Source organism: Neodiprion lecontei, chromosome 7 (genome assembly GCF_021901455.1).
Source record: "Neodiprion lecontei isolate iyNeoLeco1 chromosome 7, iyNeoLeco1.1, whole genome shotgun sequence".
In the NCBI taxonomy this organism is placed as follows: domain Eukaryota; kingdom Metazoa; phylum Arthropoda; class Insecta; order Hymenoptera; family Diprionidae; genus Neodiprion; species Neodiprion lecontei.
The window spans coordinates 20,101,824-20,123,278 of NC_060266.1; the positions used below are offsets into that span (position 1 = coordinate 20,101,824).

Here is a 21,455-nt window from a genome sequence, read left to right on the forward strand (position 1 = left end):
GGCTCAATGGGTAATCTACCGCTGATCGGTCTAGATTCAACAACAATAAAAATAATATAAATACATTGACAAATTTGAAAGGGCAAAAGCGTCCTGAAATAATCGAATAGGAGGTTCGTACAGCCGTGTAAACACGAGCAGTGTGTTAATTAGCAGACGGTCGGCAGTTCGCTCGGACGAATTGACAGATTGTTGTGTGATTTCTTCTCGAAAGAGAAGAGAAGTCGGACTGAAACTGCATTCGTTACGCGGACACAACGTCTGAAGACAGGTAAATTACAGGGAAATAAATTATATCCGACTATTCTTTGTACACAATGATAATTAACAACAATTTTTTGAATCTTGATCGATATCAATTGACGACGATGTTATCGCCCCGATAATTCGCCTCGTAAAATTCGAAAACAATCGTAAAACAGCCCGCATGCAACAACAATAATTCTACTCGTAATCATCATTGAATGTGTTTTCATCTGTCATCACCGCGTTTCGTCGCCGTGAATTCAGGGCAAAATTTCCCAGTTAGCTTCTTTCAATTTACTCTCCATCCGTTCAATTCCCTGGTTGAAAATTTTGTCGTTAAGACCTGAATTCTTTTATATATATGAAAGATTATAGATAAAATGCCACTGTAAAATTCAAGCTAACTAGCCTCTCGTCTGTGTCAGTGGTAATCTTTGCCACTTGGAAAATAACTGGCGTGGAATCCGTAAGAAAATTTTGTACCACATTGTACAGGTGTATCCCCTTTTGTCACGATTGCTTTTCTTCATTCACAGTTCTACTCCAGGGGGTAAAAATGGAGGATAAACGAGAGGCGAACCTCGATAGTGAGCATGGGTCCTCGGAGAATACGGAGAATATAATAATTAACGAGGTCGACGGCCTGCCAAACTTGCATCCCAATTACCAACAGCTTGAACTAGAATTGGAAGCTGACCAGGATCGCGGAGACGCGAACATGAGAACGATAGACGAATTAGTCAGAGACGAAGATCTCCCAACTTCAGTAATTGTCACCAATGTAGACCCCAGAGTTTTCAAAGATCCTCAGATAATGGTGACTATTCTTTGATAAAAATCTTCAAAATCCAAGGATCTATCGCTCAAGTTTTCTCAACTTAAATCTGTTTTTTTTATTCACAGAGTGGCATAGAAACACTATTCAAACAGTTCGGAGAAAACGCCACTTTTCAGTACTTCAGATCTTTTAGACGAATGAGGGTCAACTACAGTTCGCCCAGCGCCGCTGCTCATGCCAGGATACAGCTGCACCAAACACGTTATGGAGAGACGGATATCAACTGCTACTTTGCTCAACCTGTCACGCCAATAGGTTCACAGTTCCTAATATTATCCACTCATTTTTTATTTATGTGATTTATCCAGAATTTCAATCGCTCAGTAATATTTGACAAATTTTGCTTGAAAACGTTATGCATTTTGGTACAAGCTTCAAAAAGTTTTTAAACCAATTTACTAACAAGGTTAAAATTAGAAGCGTTACAGCTTTTAGTACCTAAACCAATTGAGTATGCAGTAATCCTGCTTGACGTATTCATGAGTTTCTTTGCATAAAGTTTTTGAAGTAGCAAGGAAGCATCCCAAGCACATCGACCAATTTAGAAATCAAGTTTTTCAATTCCGAGAAAACACTTCTGTATTTGGAAAAGACTTTCCTTGTGCCATCAAATATTTAACCTTTTTTCCAACTTTTTTTCTATGCCTTCTCACCTGCAGCGATATTTGTTATGCACAAGGTTCATAATAAAAAAGTTTTATTTAACACAGAGACCATTTAGTAAAGAGAAAAAACATGTTTATTTTTCAAATTTAATGACTAAAACTTGAGTCTCAGAATATTTTTAACTGCTCTGTCACTTAGCCTGAAATATTTATGCAACATTCTCTGCCTATTTATGAAACAACATTTTGTCCACTTCTTCATTTTACAAGTAATTATTGGATAAAGAGTGTTTAAAAATTTTAAAAATCATTAAATCCAATATTATTGATGAAGTTGTTGTCAATTCAGTCTTTTGCTTAGTAACTAATTTTTACTTTAGCTTCTATTTTGACCAGAAATTGAGTTGTTAGGACTTCTAAAATCTGATAACTCTTCTGCAAATAATGAATTAATGATTCGATTTTAGATATGGAAGATCAGCATCTCCACCCGCCAGCACCAACTAAACAGTTCCTAATTTCACCTCCGGCATCACCGCCAGTTGGTTGGGAGCCTCGGGAAGAAGGCGAGCCGCTCGTGAACCATGACTTACTCGCAGCAATTGCCAACCTATCACCAGGTCTCAGATTTACTTACGCTTTACAATGAAAAGCATCATTGTTCCTTACTCAGCATAAAATGTTTTATATTGGCTTGAATTTATCAACGTATTTGTTTCAGGTGCGACCCACGAACTCCATCCAGGCGGATCTGGTCAACCTGGTATAGTTGTCCACGTCTGTGAGACAACGAATCCTATGAAAAGTGGTCCTCGTATACAGCACACACGTTGTCCAGAGTATTAACTTTCCGTAAAACTTTTATTTCTTATTTTTATTGATCGTCCACTAGACGATATTGAATTGCTTACTCCATCCAAACGGCGAGAAGATAATTCATAATCATAAATTATCGCATAGCGAAGTCATGTTTTGCAACAGATAATATATGGTGTTTACAATAAAAGCTTTAACAAATCTGTAAATAAAGAGAAAAAATAGGTAATTTAAAATTGTTATTTATCGCAATTTTCAAATGGTGCACCAAACATGCGTTGCCATGAGGTCGTTCATTGAGTATTTATTATAAATCTTGAGTAATGTAAAATAGGACTTTCTCGTTAAAGAAAATTGATATTATGCATAAATTTAATTTGTATAATAATGCTAAATTTTTTTTCTTGTTCGTTACGAAAGCACGTATTTTGTCGATTTCTTTAAGTATATTCCTTCCATTTCCGGTTAGGAAGAATTGAAATATCTAAAATACTGAAATATTGATCTTTCGTCTGTTCGAATTTCGCGAAAACATAGTTAACCTGGATGATCATTCGAAAGTTGCATGTAACTTAGGGTACGGTAAATTACTGGTTCTAGTTAGCACCATGACAAAATATGGCTTAGCATTGCATTGCCCCCCCCGCCCCGAAATCCTTTAATAATAATCGTTAATTGTCTCGACGTCATTAACAGTGATGACATTTGTTGTTACGATTAACATTATTTTTGTTAATGTGTAAAAGCTACGCGAAGCCGAAAATTTTTTCTATATTTCAGTGTTGACTATTGAAATTCTAATAATCATTATTAGTCGGAAGATTTCAATTATTAAACGTTAATTACAACGTTCGGAGAAAATTCATATGTATTACTAGGTACATACTTAGAACAGTTCCGCAAAGCTAGGCCAGGTCTTACTACGTGTTTAAATCTCACAGTTAGGTATTACAAAAAAAATTTTCAAAAATATTTTGTGTCATTAATCTGGATAGTAATTCCAATATAAGAAAACTCTAGAGGCGGGTGGATGAAACCGATTAGGTCTATTTCAACTATGCTTTTTCTTGGATAAATGGATAACAGCTCAAAAGGCAAAGTGAGAAACCAAATTATATTGCTGAGAAATTGGGAATTTTCGGTCTATATACCTGTCCTAATAAAGTGCACCACTACGGTGGTTGAGTCATCAAATCGAGCTTGTTTATGAGGTATTTGTAACTTGAGTTACAAAGAGAATAGACGAAAAAATTTAAACAGCCAAGTGGCTTCTCCTCGTATTCAATGTAACTTTGGAGATGTTGCATTTTGATGTTGAAATGAGTGTGTGAATGTCTTCTTGTATGTTTTAAATCTATTGTATATATATACAATTATCTACATGATACATATCAGGTGAAACGAAAAAAACTTGTTCAGTTTGAAACAATCAATTTCGCAAAAGTTCACGGTATCGTTAGCGAAAATGTTTTTGTTTTAGATAAAGCGATAGAAGTGGAAATCATTTCTCTTGAAAAAAAAGAGATTCAAATATTGTATTCGACAGAATTCCAAATTACGCTATACCTATACACTCATTAAATCTATATTAGCAATCTGATCTTTGATTGTCGAATTTTTTTTTTACCAACTCTATACACGTTCCTTCCATTAATTCGTTTTAACATTTGCTTATCATTATACAATGATATATCAAACTGAACACGTTTCTTTTAAAATACTTGATATATTACGTCACTTTTTCTGCATATAGTTATTACTTAAGATCAATTATGCATTAAGTTGTATTTAAAATATTTAGGGATCCATTCAGACGGATTGTTGTTGAAAAGAAAAAAGAAAAAGAAAAAAAATTAATCTAAACACGGCCTCTTAATGTTTAAGATTGAATTCGTGAAAATAAAGTTCATAAAAACAAAGATTTTTCTCTCGATTACCGCCAGCTGTGTTTGTATTATTTTATAGTTACAAAGAAATATGTACCGCATTTATAAATCGGTCTCAGATATTATATCTATAATATTAAAAAGCTTACTCGTTAGGAAATCAGTCATCGAACTATGTATTTAATAGGCAATTAGAACAGTTGACTGTTGATGAAATAAATGATAAAAATAAACTCTGCTAATATCTGCTGGAAATTAGAGCTGACAAAAAAAATAAAAATTATTTTTACTCACATATGTATATCTGAACACGATTGTAAGCTACGCAGATTAATATCGTGATGGAGAAAAGAAATTTTATAGTTCCTGTAAAAAGATTGTATATTTCAATACGAAATATGCATAAAAAATTTTGCGCGAAAAATTAATAATTAAATCATATTCATAATAAAGGGCGATAAATGTGTGTCAAATCATTTTCTTTTTTTTTTTTCTTTTCTAAACAATGTAAGAATTGCAATTGAGCCGAATGACATACATATAAGATAGTTGCATAGTAAAATCTATCGTCAACATGTCAATTTATATTTGAAGAGATAGTCCATATGGTTCGGGGAATTATTAATTTTCATACAGTCTTACTTTCAGTTAAATGAATCCTTTTTGTCACAGATTGGAACGAATTTACAAGAAGTGCTTGTGTATGTTTTGAAGCGATTTATTATTCAAACGGAAGTAGGACTTTCTTTATTATCATGAATTGCAATTTTTATTTTCATTTGATATGTCAAACAATAGTATGCTCAATGAGTAAAGATTTGGTAAATGTAATATCATTTACCACGTGATATATGCCACAAGTTTGTCTTGAAAAATGCCATTTTTTTTTTCGCTTCCAATTCATGGGGAATCACAAGTTCTATATTTTACAATCTGGTATAATTTTTTAAAATATTACCAAGGCTTTATACAATATGCAGATTTGAATCGATGCAGCTTACGTAGAATACATTTTTTTCTTCGTCACTAGTTTACACGCATGAAACTCAAAGATTTTCTCTAAAATACCATTAACATCGTATTTTATATTCCACCTTCCAGTAAAAAAGAAGAAAAAAAAGAAAAAAGAAATAAAAATCGGTGGAACTTGGATAGCGTTGTACGTCATTATGTCGCTGACAATATACATACCTATACTTAGATATGAAAATAGGAGAAAAAATAGGTGGATACTCGGATTTGACAACAATACGTTCGTCGCTGAGACTTAACCGGCTAGCAAATATAATGTCCTTATATACACTATGCAAATATAATAGCCCGGTCGATCGTAGAACAAACAGTTCTTAGAAATTAGTCCGAATATTTTAGTTTAAACAGTAAAACTGAGATTACCGTCAACCTCCGTTCTGTATAAGTAATTACTAGTGCTGTCGATACGTTGACGAAGTCAAACGGGGAAAAAGAAAAAAATTCATTCGTTGACTTGACGCTTACCTAAATCTGATACGTATGCAACGATTATACCACTAGATACATTGCAGTGTTTAATTTGATTCTACGATACGTTAACTGGACTGCTATGGTATGTGACTCTTTCCTAATCAGTTGATTATTTACTTCCAGATACACGGACCATAGTCATATCGCATGGTTATATTCGTCAGCATACACATCTAACCGAGGAAAACTGAACTCTATATAAAAATATAGTACTGAATACTTAAAAAATTCTGTTTGCACATGTGTTGGTTATTGGTTACGCCATGTAGACAAAAGTATTGATGTCATCCTCATGCCTCCGAATATATTTGTGCTCTATTAGCCACTCAATTTGTTCTTTGATCATCTTTTTACTCGGCAGGAACATATTTTTCAATATATCGACCAATTCCGTCTGCAATTGGGCGTTATTTATCGTCTTTCGCATTTTCAAAATTTTAATGATAGCTTCCTGTAAAATATTAAAACGAATTAATTCGAGAACAATCTAAACATCGAAATGTTCTTTTCACTCTCTTTTTTTTGTTCGACATTAGAAAAATCATACCTGTACTCGCAATATCCTTAGCTGTACGATAGATTGGTTGTCCTCTTCTTTGCTTCGCTCAGTTGACAGTTGTAACCGACCAATCAAATTAATCTTCCCCCTCTTCTGCAACTTTCCATTTTTTCTAACAAATGATAATTTATTTCGATTAGGAATAAGTACACATTATTTCCGTCTGATTATTCGGAGATTTCACTCATTTATTTTTACTCACACAATAGCAAACTCGTGATTCACCCAGAAACGAGTGTCATGCGCGAATTCTTTCGGGCTGTAAGTGCTAGGTTCGACTAGAAGGAGTTGACGTCTAAGTTTAGGAAAAGCGCACAACGACCACAGTGTACGCCTTAATTCTGTATCTGGTAACTCGGTTGCTAATCGAAGATTTTCGTATGAAATCTTTTCGAAAGGTCGTTGATTCCAAGCAAATAGAACAGCCATTTGAAATGTTGTCACGTCAACATCAAATCGCCCCATTTTATTGCAAAATGTTATCTGTAAACTCATTTTATGTTATTGCCTGTTTGAATCTTTGAGATTGTGCAGTATTGATGTTTACTTAGACTACAAACTGGATTGTAATTCGCACATAGTGCTAAGAAAAGTTTTTAAATCAACTTCTTATAAATGTAAATGCATTTACCGTTCCATTTGACATGTGATGATACCATTGCAGTTTACGGCCACTGTGCTTCTTTTTGTAAAACTCTTCAACTTCGGGGATGTAATCTTCTAATTGAAGGGGTAAACTGACAGTGACACGCTCGCTGCCTCTTGCCCATGCGCCAGCATTCAATATCTATTGCAAAATGCATATAAATAATTGATAAATATATTTTGTATAATGTAAGACAGTGAACAGGGTGAATAGTGGAGAAACGAAAGTACGACTCCTATAATAAAAAAAAAAAAAACAACGACTTGATTTGCTTCACCTTTATATTAATGCTGTCGGCAATGGTAGCGCGGCACTGTTCTTTGAATTGTTGATTGAGATCTTGGGAAATTTTGACGTCTTGGAACATGCGTGCTAATTTATTTACATAGTCCGCAGGCATGCCGACTTCTCGTAACCACTCCACCATATTTTCTTCCTTCTCAGAATCTGCTGAAGTATCCAGAATCAATCTCCGAGTGAGGTGAGCCTTATGGTATCTCATGAATACGTCTTTGTTTTGAACGTACTTTAGCACGAGCAGCTAGAATAAAATTTGAATATTGTGATGTTTACATTTCACTTCAATTATCACAAAGCACTTAGCCAATAGCACTTAAACATCCCCTGGAAATATATGAAACACAACTGAGCTCACCACGTCCCGAAGTTTGCTCTCGATTTCATCCGAAGTAAGTTTCTTACTTAACGGTGTTTTTCTGAGCAACATATCGCAGTAATTTGCCAGTAGTTCAGGACACTTGGATTCTGGCTGTCCATTATTGCTGTTTACAGGTTTAGTTGGGATGACTGGAGCAGTTACACCGGTACCTTGTCTAACAGGCAGTTCAAGTCTGAATACAGTTGAATCATTGACAACTAATTTATATGCCTTGTCTCTGGCTGTGAGGAATCGCGGATCGTCGTCAAACGCCTCCTTAACCAGAGTAGAAAATCGTCTAAAGAGATCCAACAATCTTTCTACGTATTTTTCAGAGTCTTGGGTTATCACATCGACTGCTGCCATCATATCGGCAAGACCGGCACTCGCTATGTGATCTTCCAGGTCTTTTAACATTGGACTCACTCCATCTGGTACGCGATCCATCAACTTGAGCATGAGTCTGAGCTCTGTAAATAAAAATTGTGTGAAAAATTTGTAATGTATTTAATGTTAGCAAAGTTTATATTGTCTAAGATTATTAGTCTCTTTCTCAAATTACTTTCTGTTTCATGATGCTGAATCATGCGAGGACATTCGGCAAGGATGGCTGACTTGAAGGTAGCGACAAGTACAGAAACACAGCAATCCGTCAACAACTGTACACTTGCACTATTTGGCTCCAAATATTTTTGAGCTCTCAATTCTTCTTCTCTCAACTTTACCTCTGCATATCGCATGTAAGTCTCTACTCCATGCAGAGAAAGTTGCTCAGGAGCTTTTATTTTGTAAAATTCTTCCGTGGCTTTTATGTACGATGCCTCAAAATTATCTCTGTATATTTGCAGCTTGTCCATTGTATTTGAACACAGATTAACTGTAAGAGATAAAAGTGAAATTAACAATTAATCTTCAACTTTACTTTTAATTTCTTGAAATATAAGTCAGGATTTATTTTAACAAGACATCCTATAAAACGTTCTACATCAAGTTTTCCACTTCAGATCATAGTTCAAGTTTTGTTTGAGACAATATTATTCTTACAATAACTATTGTTGAATCAATAATGTGTTTGATTGAATTAATTGTGAAATTTTCTTTTTAATTCCCATTTGTTTTTACTGAAAACTCCTCTTTCACTTGCATAGGCCTCACCATAAGATTCTCTAACACCAATGACCAACTGCGAATCAAACGCCTCCCCATTTCTTTCCGCCCGCACCAGCTTCATGGCTGAATCCTGTAGCCTTTGTTTTATGTCTCCAAATATACTCTGGTTCCAACTGTCCAGCATCAACTATTGCTCAGAAATAAATATTGACTTGATTAATAAATCTAGCAGCAGAAATCCATCAAAAATAAGGAATGAGTATTACCTTTCTAACTATACTTTCCTCCGCTTGATTCCTTTTCTGTGTAGTAGTCTTTCCAGCAAGCGAAGTTTCCAGTTGCCTAAACGGTGTTGGCAAATAATTACATTGGGTAAAAAATTTGCGCCATTCAGTTATGTAGGCTTTAAGCAACGCCTGCTCTTCCTGATGCGCCAATACTCTCTGAATCAACGTAAGGCAAGGATTATAACATACATAAATTGGAAGCGAGTCACTCGCAGATTCCGAGAGGGAAAATGCTAATTACAACATTGATTACCTGCTGTGCTTGTTGTATGAAATCCATTATGTCCACTTTGAGAGTGTCCCTTAATTTGGGAGGACCTTTGTCGTCCCATAGGCAGACCAAGTGAACTGAATAAAATAGATCCTGCCATTCCCCTTGTGTAACAGCTTCTTGTTTCAGTAATTTCAATATTACTGGGCGCATGCATGGCCATTTTCCTGCGAAGCTAAACTGATTCCGGTCCTGCATAAATAGACGATGAAAAACGAGATCAGTAGGCACGCAGGTGAGAAATTTTGAATATTTCGTGATGAATAGTATCAGCTTAGTCGCAATTCACTCAATATCGGCGGTTTGTTCAGTGATCGAATTTGATTTTCAATGCCAGATGAGTCATTTTCAGTCGAATAGCTCGAGTATCATGGGAATTCGTTCGCCCAAAATTTGGGTCTACTCAGTTGTTGGTGATTGATATTTTCTCCGTCATTAGCAAAATCCCTTCACCGTTTACCTATTATTTGCGGTTATTTAATGACAACTAACCTTTAACATCGCCGCCACACTAGTTTTTGACATGTTATAACTAGTTGCTTTCCCCCATTTTCTTCAAAGCCAGCTGCAGCGAGGAGCCTGAGATGGCCTACACTAGCATTTTTCGTGTCCCTGATATCATAGCGCCCTCTATGAGAAATTCATTTTTAGGACTAATTTCCACGGTGATCGGTCGGTAAGCATGTGTCAGTAGGTGACCAATACTCTGCCGTGGACTGAACTCTGCCGTTGTCAGCATAAGATATAGAACACCCTGATACCCGGTCGTAGACGAAACGGACGAAACTGAACAATTTACAAACATTTACGGCCCCCGTGATTCTAAATACGGTAGAATGCTAATCGCTTACCGACATTCGATTACTGAACATGCACCTCGAAGATTTGTTCCAAATACCTATCTCGTGATTGATAGCGCTACAAAATAGAGAACACAAAAGACGTGCACGGTGGGCTCTCTCAGGATTCTCTCTGCCAGGCACCAGTGAGACAGCCCTGCAGCCATTTGAAAAGAATAATTTTATTTCGTTATCAGCGAACAATTAAATTCGATTGAATTGTTTCTTTGAAAACGGAATATCGAAAGCAATTAGTTAATTAGGATCGTCAGATAATGGCAAACATAATATTTACACTATATGGAAATGTCACTTCTTCTGGAGATTCAAACTTCGAGCCATATCGATAAACTGAAAATTGCCTAGGGACCTTACGGGTAGTAATTATATTTTGTACTCACTGCAGAAGTAAACATATTTGGATAGTGCCGGAAAAGAGCAAACGTTTTCAATTTCTATAAAACTGAAATAAAATACATCATTTTGTAAGATGATCGGCATGAGGATGAACGCATTCAACGATACAGGTTTAGGAGAGCCGGAGCAAGATGCAAATTCAGCTCTAATCGAGCTGGATAAAGGTAATTGCAAAATCAAAATTGTAGGTTAACTACTTTGATTGTCAAAGCTACCACGTTGAATTTCGATGGTAAGGCAGAAGATTAACTAAATTTGCAGCATCTTCGTAGTCTTAATATTCTCCTCAATCTTACTTCCTGTAGGACTACTCGAATGCTCAAAAATGTTAGAATCTTCGCCGGGATATGACGTGTTATTGAATTTGAGGTTAGCTTATGCATTTCTGGTTTTCAAACAAATATTCGGTGTTATTACAGAACAATTCGTATCGGAATTTTTATTCAACATAGATAAAACTCTATAGCATCCAAATTTAATGCTAAAGTTGATTGAAATTTTCAAACAAGTCAGTAATAAATTGTCGAACACTTGATAGTGATGAGAGTAACAGCTTGTGTTTACAGATGAAAAAATCTTAACCCTTTAACGGGCCGAATGACTGGATGATTAAAAATTCAAATTTCTAAACTATTCGGGAAATCTGGACATCCTGTGACAAAGTTTTAATGTTTTAGGTCTTCGGTCGAACAAGATAGGGGAGCAGTGCGAAGCTATCGTACGATTTCCCCGCCTATTCGAAAAATATCCTTTTCCAATCCTGATAAACTCTTCGCTGCTCAAGTTGGCTGACGTCTTTCGGATAGGCAGCAACTTTCTGCGCGTCTGGGTATTGAGGGTTTGCCAACAAAGTGAAAAACACTTGGACAAAATTCTTAATGTTGATGAATTTGTCAGACGAATTTTTAGCGTTATTCATTCCAACGATCCAGTTGCAAGAGCGCTTACTCTGCGTACCTTAGGCAGTGTTGCCGGGATCATACCAGAAAGACAACAGGTAATTATGCAACTGTCATTCATTCACTTATCTATTATATACGAGTACGACTTCCATTAAAGTATAAAAAATTGTGCTATAAAAAATGTAAAAACATACAACAAATTTTAATATGCATGTCCAATTATGTAGAGTTATTTATAACAAAGAGTAGAGAAAATTAAACATTACCTTATTAAATTTAATTCAATTAAAATAGTGGAAAAAACGTTTTGTGTGAAGCCTTAAAGATTTTTTGATAGCCAAAATGTTACCTATTAGTCCTAAATTTAAACCAAAATCTGTAAACTTTTTATTTTCATCTATTTTACGAAATCATAATTACTTTGATAATACTACGTTTAAACGTTTGTTAAAGTTAGCGACCTTTACTTATTATTCCTTATCTAAGTTTCCTTGTAAATGCCTCACCTATCTTAATATTTTGTATATTCTATCTTTCTTAAAAGACATTTAATGCTCGTTGATCTAAATAAATAAATAATTTATTGTCAATTCTGTCAAGGTGCATCACAGTATAAGAAGATCGCTCGATTCTCACGACTCCGTCGAAGTTGAAGCTGCAATTTATGCTGCCCAGATGTTTGCCGCCCAATCGAAGCTCTTTGCAGTTTCAATGTGCAGTAAGATATCGGACATGATTAGAGGACAAGCTACTCCTGCTACAATGAAGTTACAGTTGATACCAATTTTGCAATACATGCATCACGATACGTCAACCGCTTCGATGGTACTAATAATCTTACATCGTTCTTGTTTTCACATCAGAATAGTTGATGGGCAAAATTTTGTATCCAAAATATTTTGTCCAATAATCGTTTATTTCCTCTGTTTTCATTGACACACAGGTAAACGACTTGTGCATGGAATTACTGGGAAGTTATCCAGCGGTGGAATTTGTAAGGGTAACATTAAGCGCTTTGACCACGCTGGCCTCTGCCACTTTAGTAGACGTCCCAGAACAAGTTGCGTTGCTATTACGCTACTTACACGACGACCCAAGAGCATTCATTAAACGCCATGCTCTCGATCTTCTGCACTCTTTGGCTAGGAGAGGTGCGCATCTCTGGCCACAGGGAGCACTCACAAGTCTGATCGGTATGTTAGTCGATAAATTTTTGCAAATTATATTTCGTGACAGAAGTGATTCAGGATTATTAAAGATGATCGAGCAAATGAAGAAGTAAACAAGGCAGTAAATTTTATCTTCGATTTACGTGTGGACTAGTCTGGATGTAGATGAGAAGTAATGTAATTTTAAAACTGACATTTATGGAGATTCTAAATTCTATGGGTTTAAGTTTAGCCAATAAGTCTGATATATTTATTTCCTGTTAAAGATAGCACAACAACACTGTTACAAGATGGAACCGTTAACTCTGGTCTTCTAATTAGAACTTTGGATGTAATTGAGGTGATGTAATGTTTTTCATATTTTTTGAACATTTGCAAAGAAAGTTAGTTCCAAAAAAAGTTCAAGTGAAATCAATTGTAAGGCTCAAAACTAATTTTCAAAAATTACAGGTACTTAGTCAAAGTGCGGTAACCTGTGACGCGAATATGGAGAAAGATAGCCCGCTACTCTGTCTGTGTGTCAATGCATGTTACTCACCTGATCTTCTCGTTGCTGTTAAAGCAGTTACAATCCTGGCTAGAGTAGCTTGCTACTGGTAAACAAACACTTTATCTCTCTATTAGGAAATCCCGTAAATGCTTAAACTGTGATTAATAACGATTTTACATTCAACTAGTTACGAAGAAGGTTTGCCGGCGTATGGAGATGCTGACGTGGTGTCTTGCCTTGAGTCGCTGATCGTTTTGTTGGCGTTGGACGAGGGTCATCTGCGCCAGTTAAAAGTATGCCTGCGATCAACGGTGAAGCTGTGTGAGGCTAATCCGAAACATTGCCCTATATTCGTTGACGCCATTGGATCAACTCTGATAAATGCTAACACTGAAGGAGGGCAAGACAAGGGTCAAACTGTGGCACTGTGCGAAGCATTGGGGGCTATAGGCAGTTTGAGTGAAAATGCGTTGCTTCCGCTCCTTCCTGACATTCTGTTAAAGCTTGAACAAACTTCTCACGTTCACACAAAGGTAGCAAAAAGTTCCGGGTGTATGGATATTTTAATTGAGAGGGTATACGAGTAAGCTGCTGAAAATGATTTCATTGAATTGAGGTTTTTTTTGTTGAAAAATATGTAGATCGAGCTTTATTTAAATATTTATTGTACTAAAATCAAGTAATAGAAAGCATTTTTATTGACGATAGTGTGAACAATTATGCTCCTTGATATGTTTTGCAGTGTCGACGAACAATTAGCGACTATATCTCAGAAATGACTGAACCGATTTACTTCAAGATTGGGGATAGTATTCTTGGATAGTTTATTCTCTCTGTTACGATCCAACTTGTTTTATAATCATCATATTTATTTGTTGATTACAAAAAAAGTTTGAAATTTTCTACGAAAAATCGAATTTCAATTACGAAAGGTTGACGTTTTGTTAAACAAAGGAAAAAATAAATTTACAGTTATAGCAAAAAGGATAAATTATCCAAGAATGCTGGCTCGAAATTTATGATACATCGGATCAGCCGTTTTTGCAATATTATCGGCACTGCAAAAGATGTCATTAAGCGAAATGGTTGATGTTATTGTCAATAACAATGCTTCCATTTGATTGTAATTAAAAAAAAATAATTTAAATCAATCAAATCTACATGCTCTTAATTAAAACAAATTCCAAATAAATTCCCAAATTCACCCACTTTTTTGGATTTCTGCTCGTAGATTTCCCCTTAAGTGCAGTAGCATTGTTAGAATTTCGAAATGAACATCTTTTGCTTGTTAGGTGATGCTGTGCACTCTACTGTTCCAAACTGTGGCAGGTGGTTACGAGTGGAACGCAGAGTGTTTGAAAGCGATCGAGAAAGTCGTTGTTAGCGTTGACGGATGGGCAAAATACCGCATCGCTCGTGGAGCTGCGAGGTACGGCCACCATAGTGTGTCTACAAAAATATTTCAAAGCCTTAAGGAAACCGTCGCTTCTGAACAGTTACACTTTTGGCTGTCCGGTCTTTACTTGGTCACCAGCGCAGAGAGTCATCTGTTGTAAGTATCAATTAACAATTGACAAATTTCCATTTTTTCGTTTATTCTCTAAATTACAACGGAACTGACTGTTTGTGGCTTACTATAATTCAGGGACGACCCAAAAGAGAGCGACGGAGTCAAGAAAAAACTGGGCACAGTTGAAAGATTAAATGGAGCAATTGCCCGGTATGCTAGCGCATGTGCATCCCTTAAAGCAGCCAGCACACCATTACGGAGTCTACAATTCGCTAGCGAGTATTCAAAATTGCGATGTGAATTTCTTCAGTGTATGGTGCAGCTTCTACATTCCTGCAGGTCAATGTTGCATTCTGTCAAAATCTTACGCTGTGGCAAAGACGCATTTTGTGACACGTAATTTATTGCCAACATGGATTAATTTAGATATTGACTCAGTATATCTCTGTTGGTCGCAGGTCTCTGTGTACTGCTCCACCACCAGCAATTGCAGCCACAGTTGTTTTAGCCACTAGAGATGACTTGCAACGTTTTGGACGTGTTACTCAACAGGTGAATATCAATCGCATTATTTTTGGTAAAAAAAATTTATCTTGCCTAATAAGAAACGTATTTTTCCCCTTCAACCAGCTGAGAAAGTCTGCAAAAGAGTTGAGGAATTGCGCAGAGAATTACCAAACGCTTTATCAATCTGCTTTTGACGCTGATCCAGGATCATTAGCAAACATCAGAGCGTATCCTTTTTATATGAAAATCGCGTTAACAAGCCTAGTAGCCGGAAATCTTGCTTACGCAAGTGAAAACAATGACCTTTCTGATTTAAAAATCCTATTTATTATAGTTATTTGAAAGTGTATGAAATTTCAGTATTCATTTGCAATCAGTAAATCATCGCTTACAAAAATGAATAAAGTTTCACAGTCACGTAAGACGATTGCTTTAAAAAATATGACTTTTCGTCAAAAAAGAAAAACAAAAAGTAGTCCTTGAATTTGAAAAAGGAATAAAAGTAAGGGAAGATATTGGTTATCAATCCTGCCTGATTCAACAATCGGGTTTTTTTGTTAAAATTCCTCAATGAAAACGCTACAGTTTGCAAGAAATGTGTCGTTTGATGGCAAATAGCGTAGAACGAGTCTGTGGGGGTGTCGGAGCAGCGATGTGTCAGCCTAACGAAACTGAATTCAATTTTGGTGAATCCGTTGAGATGAGACAACTGGCACGCTGTTGCACAGAAGTGTACAGATTGGCGCCGAGCTGTGGTAGAGAAGGCGACGGAGAAGGAGGGGCGATTAGTCACGTAAGAGTCGGGTGTTTAATAGCGCAGGTGACGCTGCTGGCTGGGGGTAAAGTCAGGCTTCCATTGCCCCGTTACTTTTTCCAAGCACTGCAGGCCACCAGCGTGAAGCTCTCCGTTTCTCCACAACCTCGTGTTCTTGGTGAGCCCGTTTCTCTACCTCAAGGGAGCCAGCTTGCCCTCAAAGTTGAGGGTGTACTGAGACACGGCAGACGTGCATCTCTGTTTCGGTCCGTCGCTGCAGTCTGCATTTCCATATCCACTGCCCCTCCATCAAAAATCAACATAGATCAAAAGGTACGATTTTGTTTACTCCAAATTTTACCTGATTAGTGAAATCGGGACGATGATTGTATATTGCTTGTTGTTTACAGGATACGAATATGAACGAACTGCAGCAAACAGTGATACCTCACCGTGACTTCTTCGCCTGTGAGTTTCTACTCTCTTTAGGAAGTCCTGGGGCGGCAGCTGCTGTTTGTGGAGGCAGCACAAGCGGAAGCGGTGGCGGACAATATCAAGTGACTGCCAGTGCGAGTATTCTGGATAAAGCTGGGAATGTGTGGAAGTGTGGACCTCGTTCGACTCTTCAAGTTCGAGTGCACGAGGAACCTACAAAACGGAAATTACCTTGATCTGTGCAAAATACTTGAGATAAATTAGAGCAGAAGATGACAGATACTGCGCTGGAATAGATTCCAAAAGTAAGTATTCATTGTGTCTCCTCCGGCAAGAGAACTTGCATTCAATGTGTTGCAAGCAGGCTAGAAAATGAGGGAGAAGAATGTGTGGAGCTAGGTATTGAAATAATTATGAAACGATAGACGCTCGTGACTTCAAAACAAATTTAGTATGCCATTATTAAAATATATATATAATAGTATATTTTCTAGTAACGTTTCAATATAAAGTATAACATTGGAGTATAAAAATATATAAAATATATATAACTTGACAATGATATACGTATAGGTGTATATCAGCTTAAATAATGCAACAACAATTTTCGTGAATTTTTATCAACTAAATAAATCTTTTTTTTTATTTATTAACAAATCAATATTGATCTCTGCCAGCAAAAACAATTTGATTCGTTTGTTTTCCTCGTAATACTCAAGAGCTAGTTCAATTTAAAACATTATGTTCATATTTTTACTATATCGTAAATGCATTTCCAAATTACTACAGAAAGTAGATCATATTTTGCGTGAAGCAATTGCGATAATTCGATACCTGTTTCAGTCCAGAAAAAATAAATTGACTTATAACTGTATTCTTTGATGATGATAATATTAGTGCACTCGTAAATTAAATTTTAATTTAAGGTAAGTTAATCGTACTCCTTAGAATAACAGCAGCTAAGGAATAACAATGATAATAAACAAGTATACAGAGAATGTGGATTTTCTTCGATCAGTTTGTAAACTTCAATCTGAACCATCGATTTCGAGATCTCATCTGTTAAAATTGCCTTTACTCCCTCCAGTTTTTGAAAGCAGACAAATATCAGATATAACCATAGAATATCGGGGAGTTACAGACTTGCACATGTCGTATATCGTTAGTGCGGCTACACTAACAGCCGTTAACGCTTCCATTTCAACTCCCGTTTTTCCTGTACATCGTACTTCCGACTCAATTTCTACTACGTTCAGCGTCTCGTTCAATGTCAGGCGCACATCAACGTAATTTAAAGCTAATGGATGACAAAGAGGTATCAAATCTGAAGTGCGTTTAGCAGCCATTATTCCTGCCAATTGTGCGACTGTCAAAACATCTCCCTTTTGCAAACTATTCTCTTTTATTAATCTGCAAATAGTTTCCCCCACACAAATTGATCCTTTAGCCTTGGCTATTCGATTGCTAATTTGTTTTTCACCCACATCCACCATGCTGGCTTTTCCACTTTTCGTATCTACGTGAGTCAGTGTGGAAAACTGTCGAATTGCAGAAAGTTTTGTTGTGCTTCTTTCTCTTGCGTGGATATTGCCCTTGTACTTTGAACTCCAATTGCGATTATTATGCCTCTCCGAATACACGTGTTCTTCAAGGTGATCTGTAATTGATATGTGGATTTAAAAATGAATCCGTGAAAATTGATGATGTTGTGATTAGCTGTGTGTAGCTTGGTATTTTTGTATTGTTTATTAAACATGTTCATAATTTAGCGATAACGTCTCTTGTGGGAAATAGGGTAGAGACCAGCTATTTCACTTGCCTCGCGTTAACCGCCGATCAGAATCATAGGTCTATTCTCCATCTGGGAAAGATTGAACATTCCTGTAACACAAGTGATATTAACGTGACCGTTATCGCTAGATTAGTATTACGAGAATCTGAGAGCAAAATAGAGAAAAAATTTTAGGTTTTCTTTCGTACTGAGTGAAATAAACGGTGATTATACCAAGGGAGTTCAGATTAAATTCGCATTTTCTATATTTTCTGAAGTGAACACACCTGCGTGTTGTTTCTTTTTTCTCAATACTGCCCCGCTTATAATTTCGCGCAAATATTCTTCAGAAGCTCCACTCCTAAGTGCATCTCTCAATGAAACTTCGCCTTTTCCTTCAAATAGACATACTTTCAAGTTGCCATCTGCAGTGATGCGTAATCGGTTACATGAGCTGCAAAAATGCTCACTCATCGATGTAATGAAACCCACTTGACCCACAAATCCGGGTACTTTGTATGCCTGTGCAGAAAACATGACTTGCTCAAGTTTAATGATCATAAAAGAAAGGTGTTTCGAATGTGAAATATCGAATTCTGGTTCACCAGTTTGAATGTTAAATAAATTTCAAGTTGTATTTTACTTCAGTTCGTATTTTGAAAGACTAGTAACTAAAAGTGAATAATCAAAGGTTTTTTAACACATCTAGTTCACCTTCGATGTATCATTGGGACCATTTTCAAGAGCTCTAAACTCAGGGTACACTTTTCTTATCATTTCCTTCATATCTTGAAACGAAACCATTTTATTCTGCTGCCATTTATTGCCTGAAAACGGCATGTATTCGATGAAGCGTACATCTATAGGTCTGTCCTTGGTAAATGTGACAAAATCGACCAGCTCATCGTCGTTGTAATTCCTCATGATAACACAGTTTATCTATAAATTGAAAAAACAAGAAAAATGACGCACATAGGTATAGATAACTAAACTCAAAAAATTATCACATTGTTAGCAGTAATAATTCATCTCACTTTGACTGGATCGTATCCTAGCTGAACGGCTAAGTCAATAGCTGCCATGACTCTAGGCCACCCTTTTCTTCTAGTGAACTTTTCAAAACGATCTTCTTTGAGAGTGTCCAAGGAAATGTTGAGTCCGTCAAGACCAGCTCTTTGGAGCGTCGATAGCTGCCGCGTCAATGTCAACCCGTTTGTTGTTATCGCTACTTGTTCCAAACCTTCTAACTCTTTCAGACGACCTGTGAAAAGAGTAAAATCATGATTCAACATTCTTGTTTATTTCAAATGAACTTTTAATCACTAACATCGATGTATTATATCAGAAGTTAGTGTGATTCGGTATCTTACCAACTATTTCTACTAAATCCTGACGAACTGTAGGCTCGCCGCCAGTAAGACGTATTTTTTGGACACCTTCCTTGACAAAGAGACTTGCAATGTGAACAATTTCGTCTGTAGTTAAAATGCCGTCTCTCTTTGTCAATGAAACACCTTCGGCAGGCATGCAGTACGTGCCTGTAAAAAAAAGATATGTAAAACCATTAAAAAATGTAAGTGGAAATTAAATACAGGTTTCCAATTTGGGACTGGGTAATAGATTAGGTAAACACCTCGACTTACATCTCAAGTTGCATCGTTCAGTTAACGATATTCTGAGGTAAGTGTGATGTCTTCCAAAAGTATCAGTCAATATACCGCGACTTGTGTCGTTCTTCAGTCGTTCCCTGAATTTTTGAATCTGAAAAAGTGGAATAACAAAGAATTAAATCAATCAAAACATTTTTAGAGATTAATCGCAGGTAATTTTTTCTTTTTTTTTTCACCCTAATATTTACCGACGTTTGTTGCTTTACCACTGTCGCCGTTTCTGTTGATAAAAACGCGACATTGACCAAATTTTTACAGTAATAAACTCTACGAAACATGATGCCAATTGATTAGAATTATCTCAATATGTTCTTCGCGTCGTATTGTTTTCGTAAGATTGAACGTCACAGCGACTAACAAAGAGATAAGAGAGTGGTACAAACATCAACTCCGTCATATATGAAGGGGAAGAAAAAAAGTCTAAGTACTGTTACATAACCTAAATCAACGACGGCAATGATGATACTGTTGCTTTTATTCCTTTACTGCAATTTTAACAGCGAACCGTGTATTTAAGCGGCAACATTCGTCCGGCCGCAAGATATGATTATCTATCATTATTTTTAAGCGTTCCTGTCCTTCGATAGTTGATCACGTGTTGTTGAAATTGAACGTTTGCCGCCTGCTTTGGTGGTCCAATCACGATGCAAGTCAAAGAAGAGATACAAGTGTACTCCTCCAGCGGACGCATTTTCGTCCCATTCTGCAACGCAGAAGCGCAGATCATAATCATTTGCTCGTGCTCTATTTGAAAGCCATTTTGGAAATATGCGATACTGCCTTGTTTATGCCACTGGCTGCATTCTTAACCCTCCATATGTCACAGCATTTAGTTATCAATCTTAGAAACTTACCGTTGACTTACTAATGTGATGTACGAACTATTCGCCACTAGATCGTTCAAATTTTCCGCTAAAAAGTGGCCTGCTGCCAAAAAAAAAAAGATGGCGACTGTCCACCTTGAAGTTGGTGTCGTAGTTCCGTAGTTGAGGCACCAGATAGCACAACGCAACCTAGAGCGGGTATCTCTACGGCGCGAAAGCAGAGGCAGCAAACAGAATTTTTCTCTACGCTAACTTCGCTTTGTCGTATTGTACCGTTCGCTATATAATAATATAGTACGTTTATTCTTGTCATAATCGACCCGTATTGATTCCAATATACTTCAATTTGTTCTTAGAGATGGCTACGTAGAAGCATTACATCTTATATTCTTTGTCCATGGGGCCAATACGGCAAGGTAAACCACGTTTCAAGTTCACGTCTGATGTTTTCTAATATTGCGCATGCCCGAGTGTGTGCAACCCGATTACAGGTCGGAACAAGCGTTATTCGCGTATGGCAAGCGCGCGGGGAGCCATGTGATGGAACGTCGCGTTATTTAAATCGTAATAATTACGGTGTGTCGAGTTATTCGGATATTTATAATCAAACCTTGTTTCATTTTGGCACTGAAATTGATTTAAAGATAACAGGTGTGCTCCAAAACAGTGACAAATCGAAAAATACCGATGTTAATAATCGAGATTATAGAATTTGTTATTTCATATTTATGACGTGTCGATT

At 36.6% G+C, this 21,455-nt stretch overlaps 4 protein-coding genes across 5 annotated transcripts; 2 read left to right on the forward strand and 2 right to left on the reverse strand.

The window, feature by feature from the left end:
* On the forward strand, positions 1–6,106 carry LOC107220869 (protein sarah). Its single transcript, XM_015659634.2, has 5 exons — positions 1–271; positions 783–1,063; positions 1,150–1,339; positions 2,157–2,309; positions 2,411–6,106. The coding sequence occupies exons 2-5, from the start codon at positions 803–805 to the stop codon at positions 2,533–2,535; spliced, it is 729 nt and encodes a 242-aa protein (XP_015515120.1). The 5' UTR covers positions 1–271; positions 783–802; the 3' UTR covers positions 2,536–6,106.
* Positions 5,094–10,011, reverse strand: LOC107220880 (cullin-5). Its single transcript, XM_015659649.2, has 11 exons — positions 9,918–10,011; positions 9,408–9,617; positions 9,134–9,310; positions 8,913–9,054; positions 8,320–8,634; positions 7,755–8,227; positions 7,377–7,640; positions 7,085–7,240; positions 6,656–6,936; positions 6,442–6,565; positions 5,094–6,345 (listed from the first exon to the last, which is right to left on the reverse strand). The coding sequence occupies exons 1-11, from the start codon at positions 9,948–9,950 to the stop codon at positions 6,151–6,153; spliced, it is 2,370 nt and encodes a 789-aa protein (XP_015515135.1). The 5' UTR covers positions 9,951–10,011; the 3' UTR covers positions 5,094–6,150.
* Positions 10,012–10,679: 668 nt separating this feature from the next.
* LOC107220883 (integrator complex subunit 7) lies at positions 10,680–16,901 on the forward strand. The gene is made up of 13 exons (XM_015659654.2): positions 10,680–10,845; positions 11,359–11,678; positions 12,184–12,408; positions 12,527–12,776; positions 13,019–13,092; positions 13,203–13,348; positions 13,430–13,775; positions 14,535–14,794; positions 14,888–15,091; positions 15,211–15,304; positions 15,383–15,486; positions 15,845–16,346; positions 16,424–16,901. Exons 1-13 carry the CDS (start codon positions 10,755–10,757, stop codon positions 16,682–16,684), a joined length of 2,877 nt encoding a protein of 958 aa, XP_015515140.1. The 5' UTR covers positions 10,680–10,754; the 3' UTR covers positions 16,685–16,901.
* Positions 16,877–20,518, reverse strand: LOC107220882 (molybdenum cofactor biosynthesis protein 1). 2 transcript variants are annotated; one of them, XM_015659653.2, is made up of 8 exons: positions 20,078–20,518; positions 19,863–19,980; positions 19,590–19,757; positions 19,254–19,480; positions 18,934–19,158; positions 18,507–18,741; positions 18,268–18,329; positions 17,972–18,105 (listed from the first exon to the last, which is right to left on the reverse strand). In XM_015659653.2, the coding sequence occupies exons 1-7, from the start codon at positions 20,165–20,167 to the stop codon at positions 18,274–18,276; spliced, it is 1,119 nt and encodes a 372-aa protein (XP_015515139.1). In that variant the 5' UTR covers positions 20,168–20,518; the 3' UTR covers positions 17,972–18,105; positions 18,268–18,273. The 2 variants fall into 2 exon arrangements, with proteins under 2 accessions (XP_015515138.2, XP_015515139.1); XM_015659652.2 differs by lacking the exon at positions 18,268–18,329 and having other exon boundaries at positions 16,877–18,105; positions 20,078–20,516.
* Positions 20,519–21,455: the final 937 nt, after the last annotated feature.

What these genes read in the sequence shown, in the direction of transcription:
- LOC107220880 (XM_015659649.2), bottom strand. Translation starts at nt 9,950, where the DNA reads ATGTCAAAAACTAGTGTGGCGGCGATGTTAAAG. An exon ending in GTGTGGCGGCGATGTTAAAG is followed by an intron (nt 9,618 to 9,917) that starts GTTAGTTGTCAT and finishes CTATTTATGCAG; the next exon opens with GACCGGAATCAGTTTAGCTT. An exon ending in ATCACATGTCAAATGGAACG is followed by an intron (nt 6,937 to 7,084) that starts GTAAATGCATTT and finishes ATGAGTTTACAG; the next exon opens with ATAACATTTTGCAATAAAAT.
- LOC107220882 (XM_015659652.2), bottom strand. Translation starts at nt 20,167, where the DNA reads ATGTTTCGTAGAGTTTATTACTGTAAAAATTTGGTCAATGTCGCGTTT. An exon ending in TAGGATACGATCCAGTCAAA is followed by an intron (nt 19,159 to 19,253) that starts GTGAGATGAATT and finishes TTCAATTTATAG; the next exon opens with ATAAACTGTGTTATCATGAG. An exon ending in GTCCCAATGATACATCGAAG is followed by an intron (nt 18,742 to 18,933) that starts GTGAACTAGATG and finishes TTTTCTGCACAG; the next exon opens with GCATACAAAGTACCCGGATT.
- LOC107220883 (XM_015659654.2), top strand. Translation starts at nt 10,755, where the DNA reads ATGATCGGCATGAGGATGAACGCATTCAACGATACAGGTTTAGGAGAG. An exon ending in CTTCTCACGTTCACACAAAG is followed by an intron (nt 13,776 to 14,534) that starts GTAGCAAAAAGT and finishes TTTGCTTGTTAG; the next exon opens with GTGATGCTGTGCACTCTACT. An exon ending in TCATTAGCAAACATCAGAGC is followed by an intron (nt 15,487 to 15,844) that starts GTATCCTTTTTA and finishes AAAACGCTACAG; the next exon opens with TTTGCAAGAAATGTGTCGTT.
- LOC107220869 (XM_015659634.2), top strand. Translation starts at nt 803, where the DNA reads ATGGAGGATAAACGAGAGGCGAACCTCGATAGTGAGCATGGGTCCTCG. An exon ending in TCAACCTGTCACGCCAATAG is followed by an intron (nt 1,340 to 2,156) that starts GTTCACAGTTCC and finishes ATTCGATTTTAG; the next exon opens with ATATGGAAGATCAGCATCTC. An exon ending in AATTGCCAACCTATCACCAG is followed by an intron (nt 2,310 to 2,410) that starts GTCTCAGATTTA and finishes TATTTGTTTCAG; the next exon opens with GTGCGACCCACGAACTCCAT.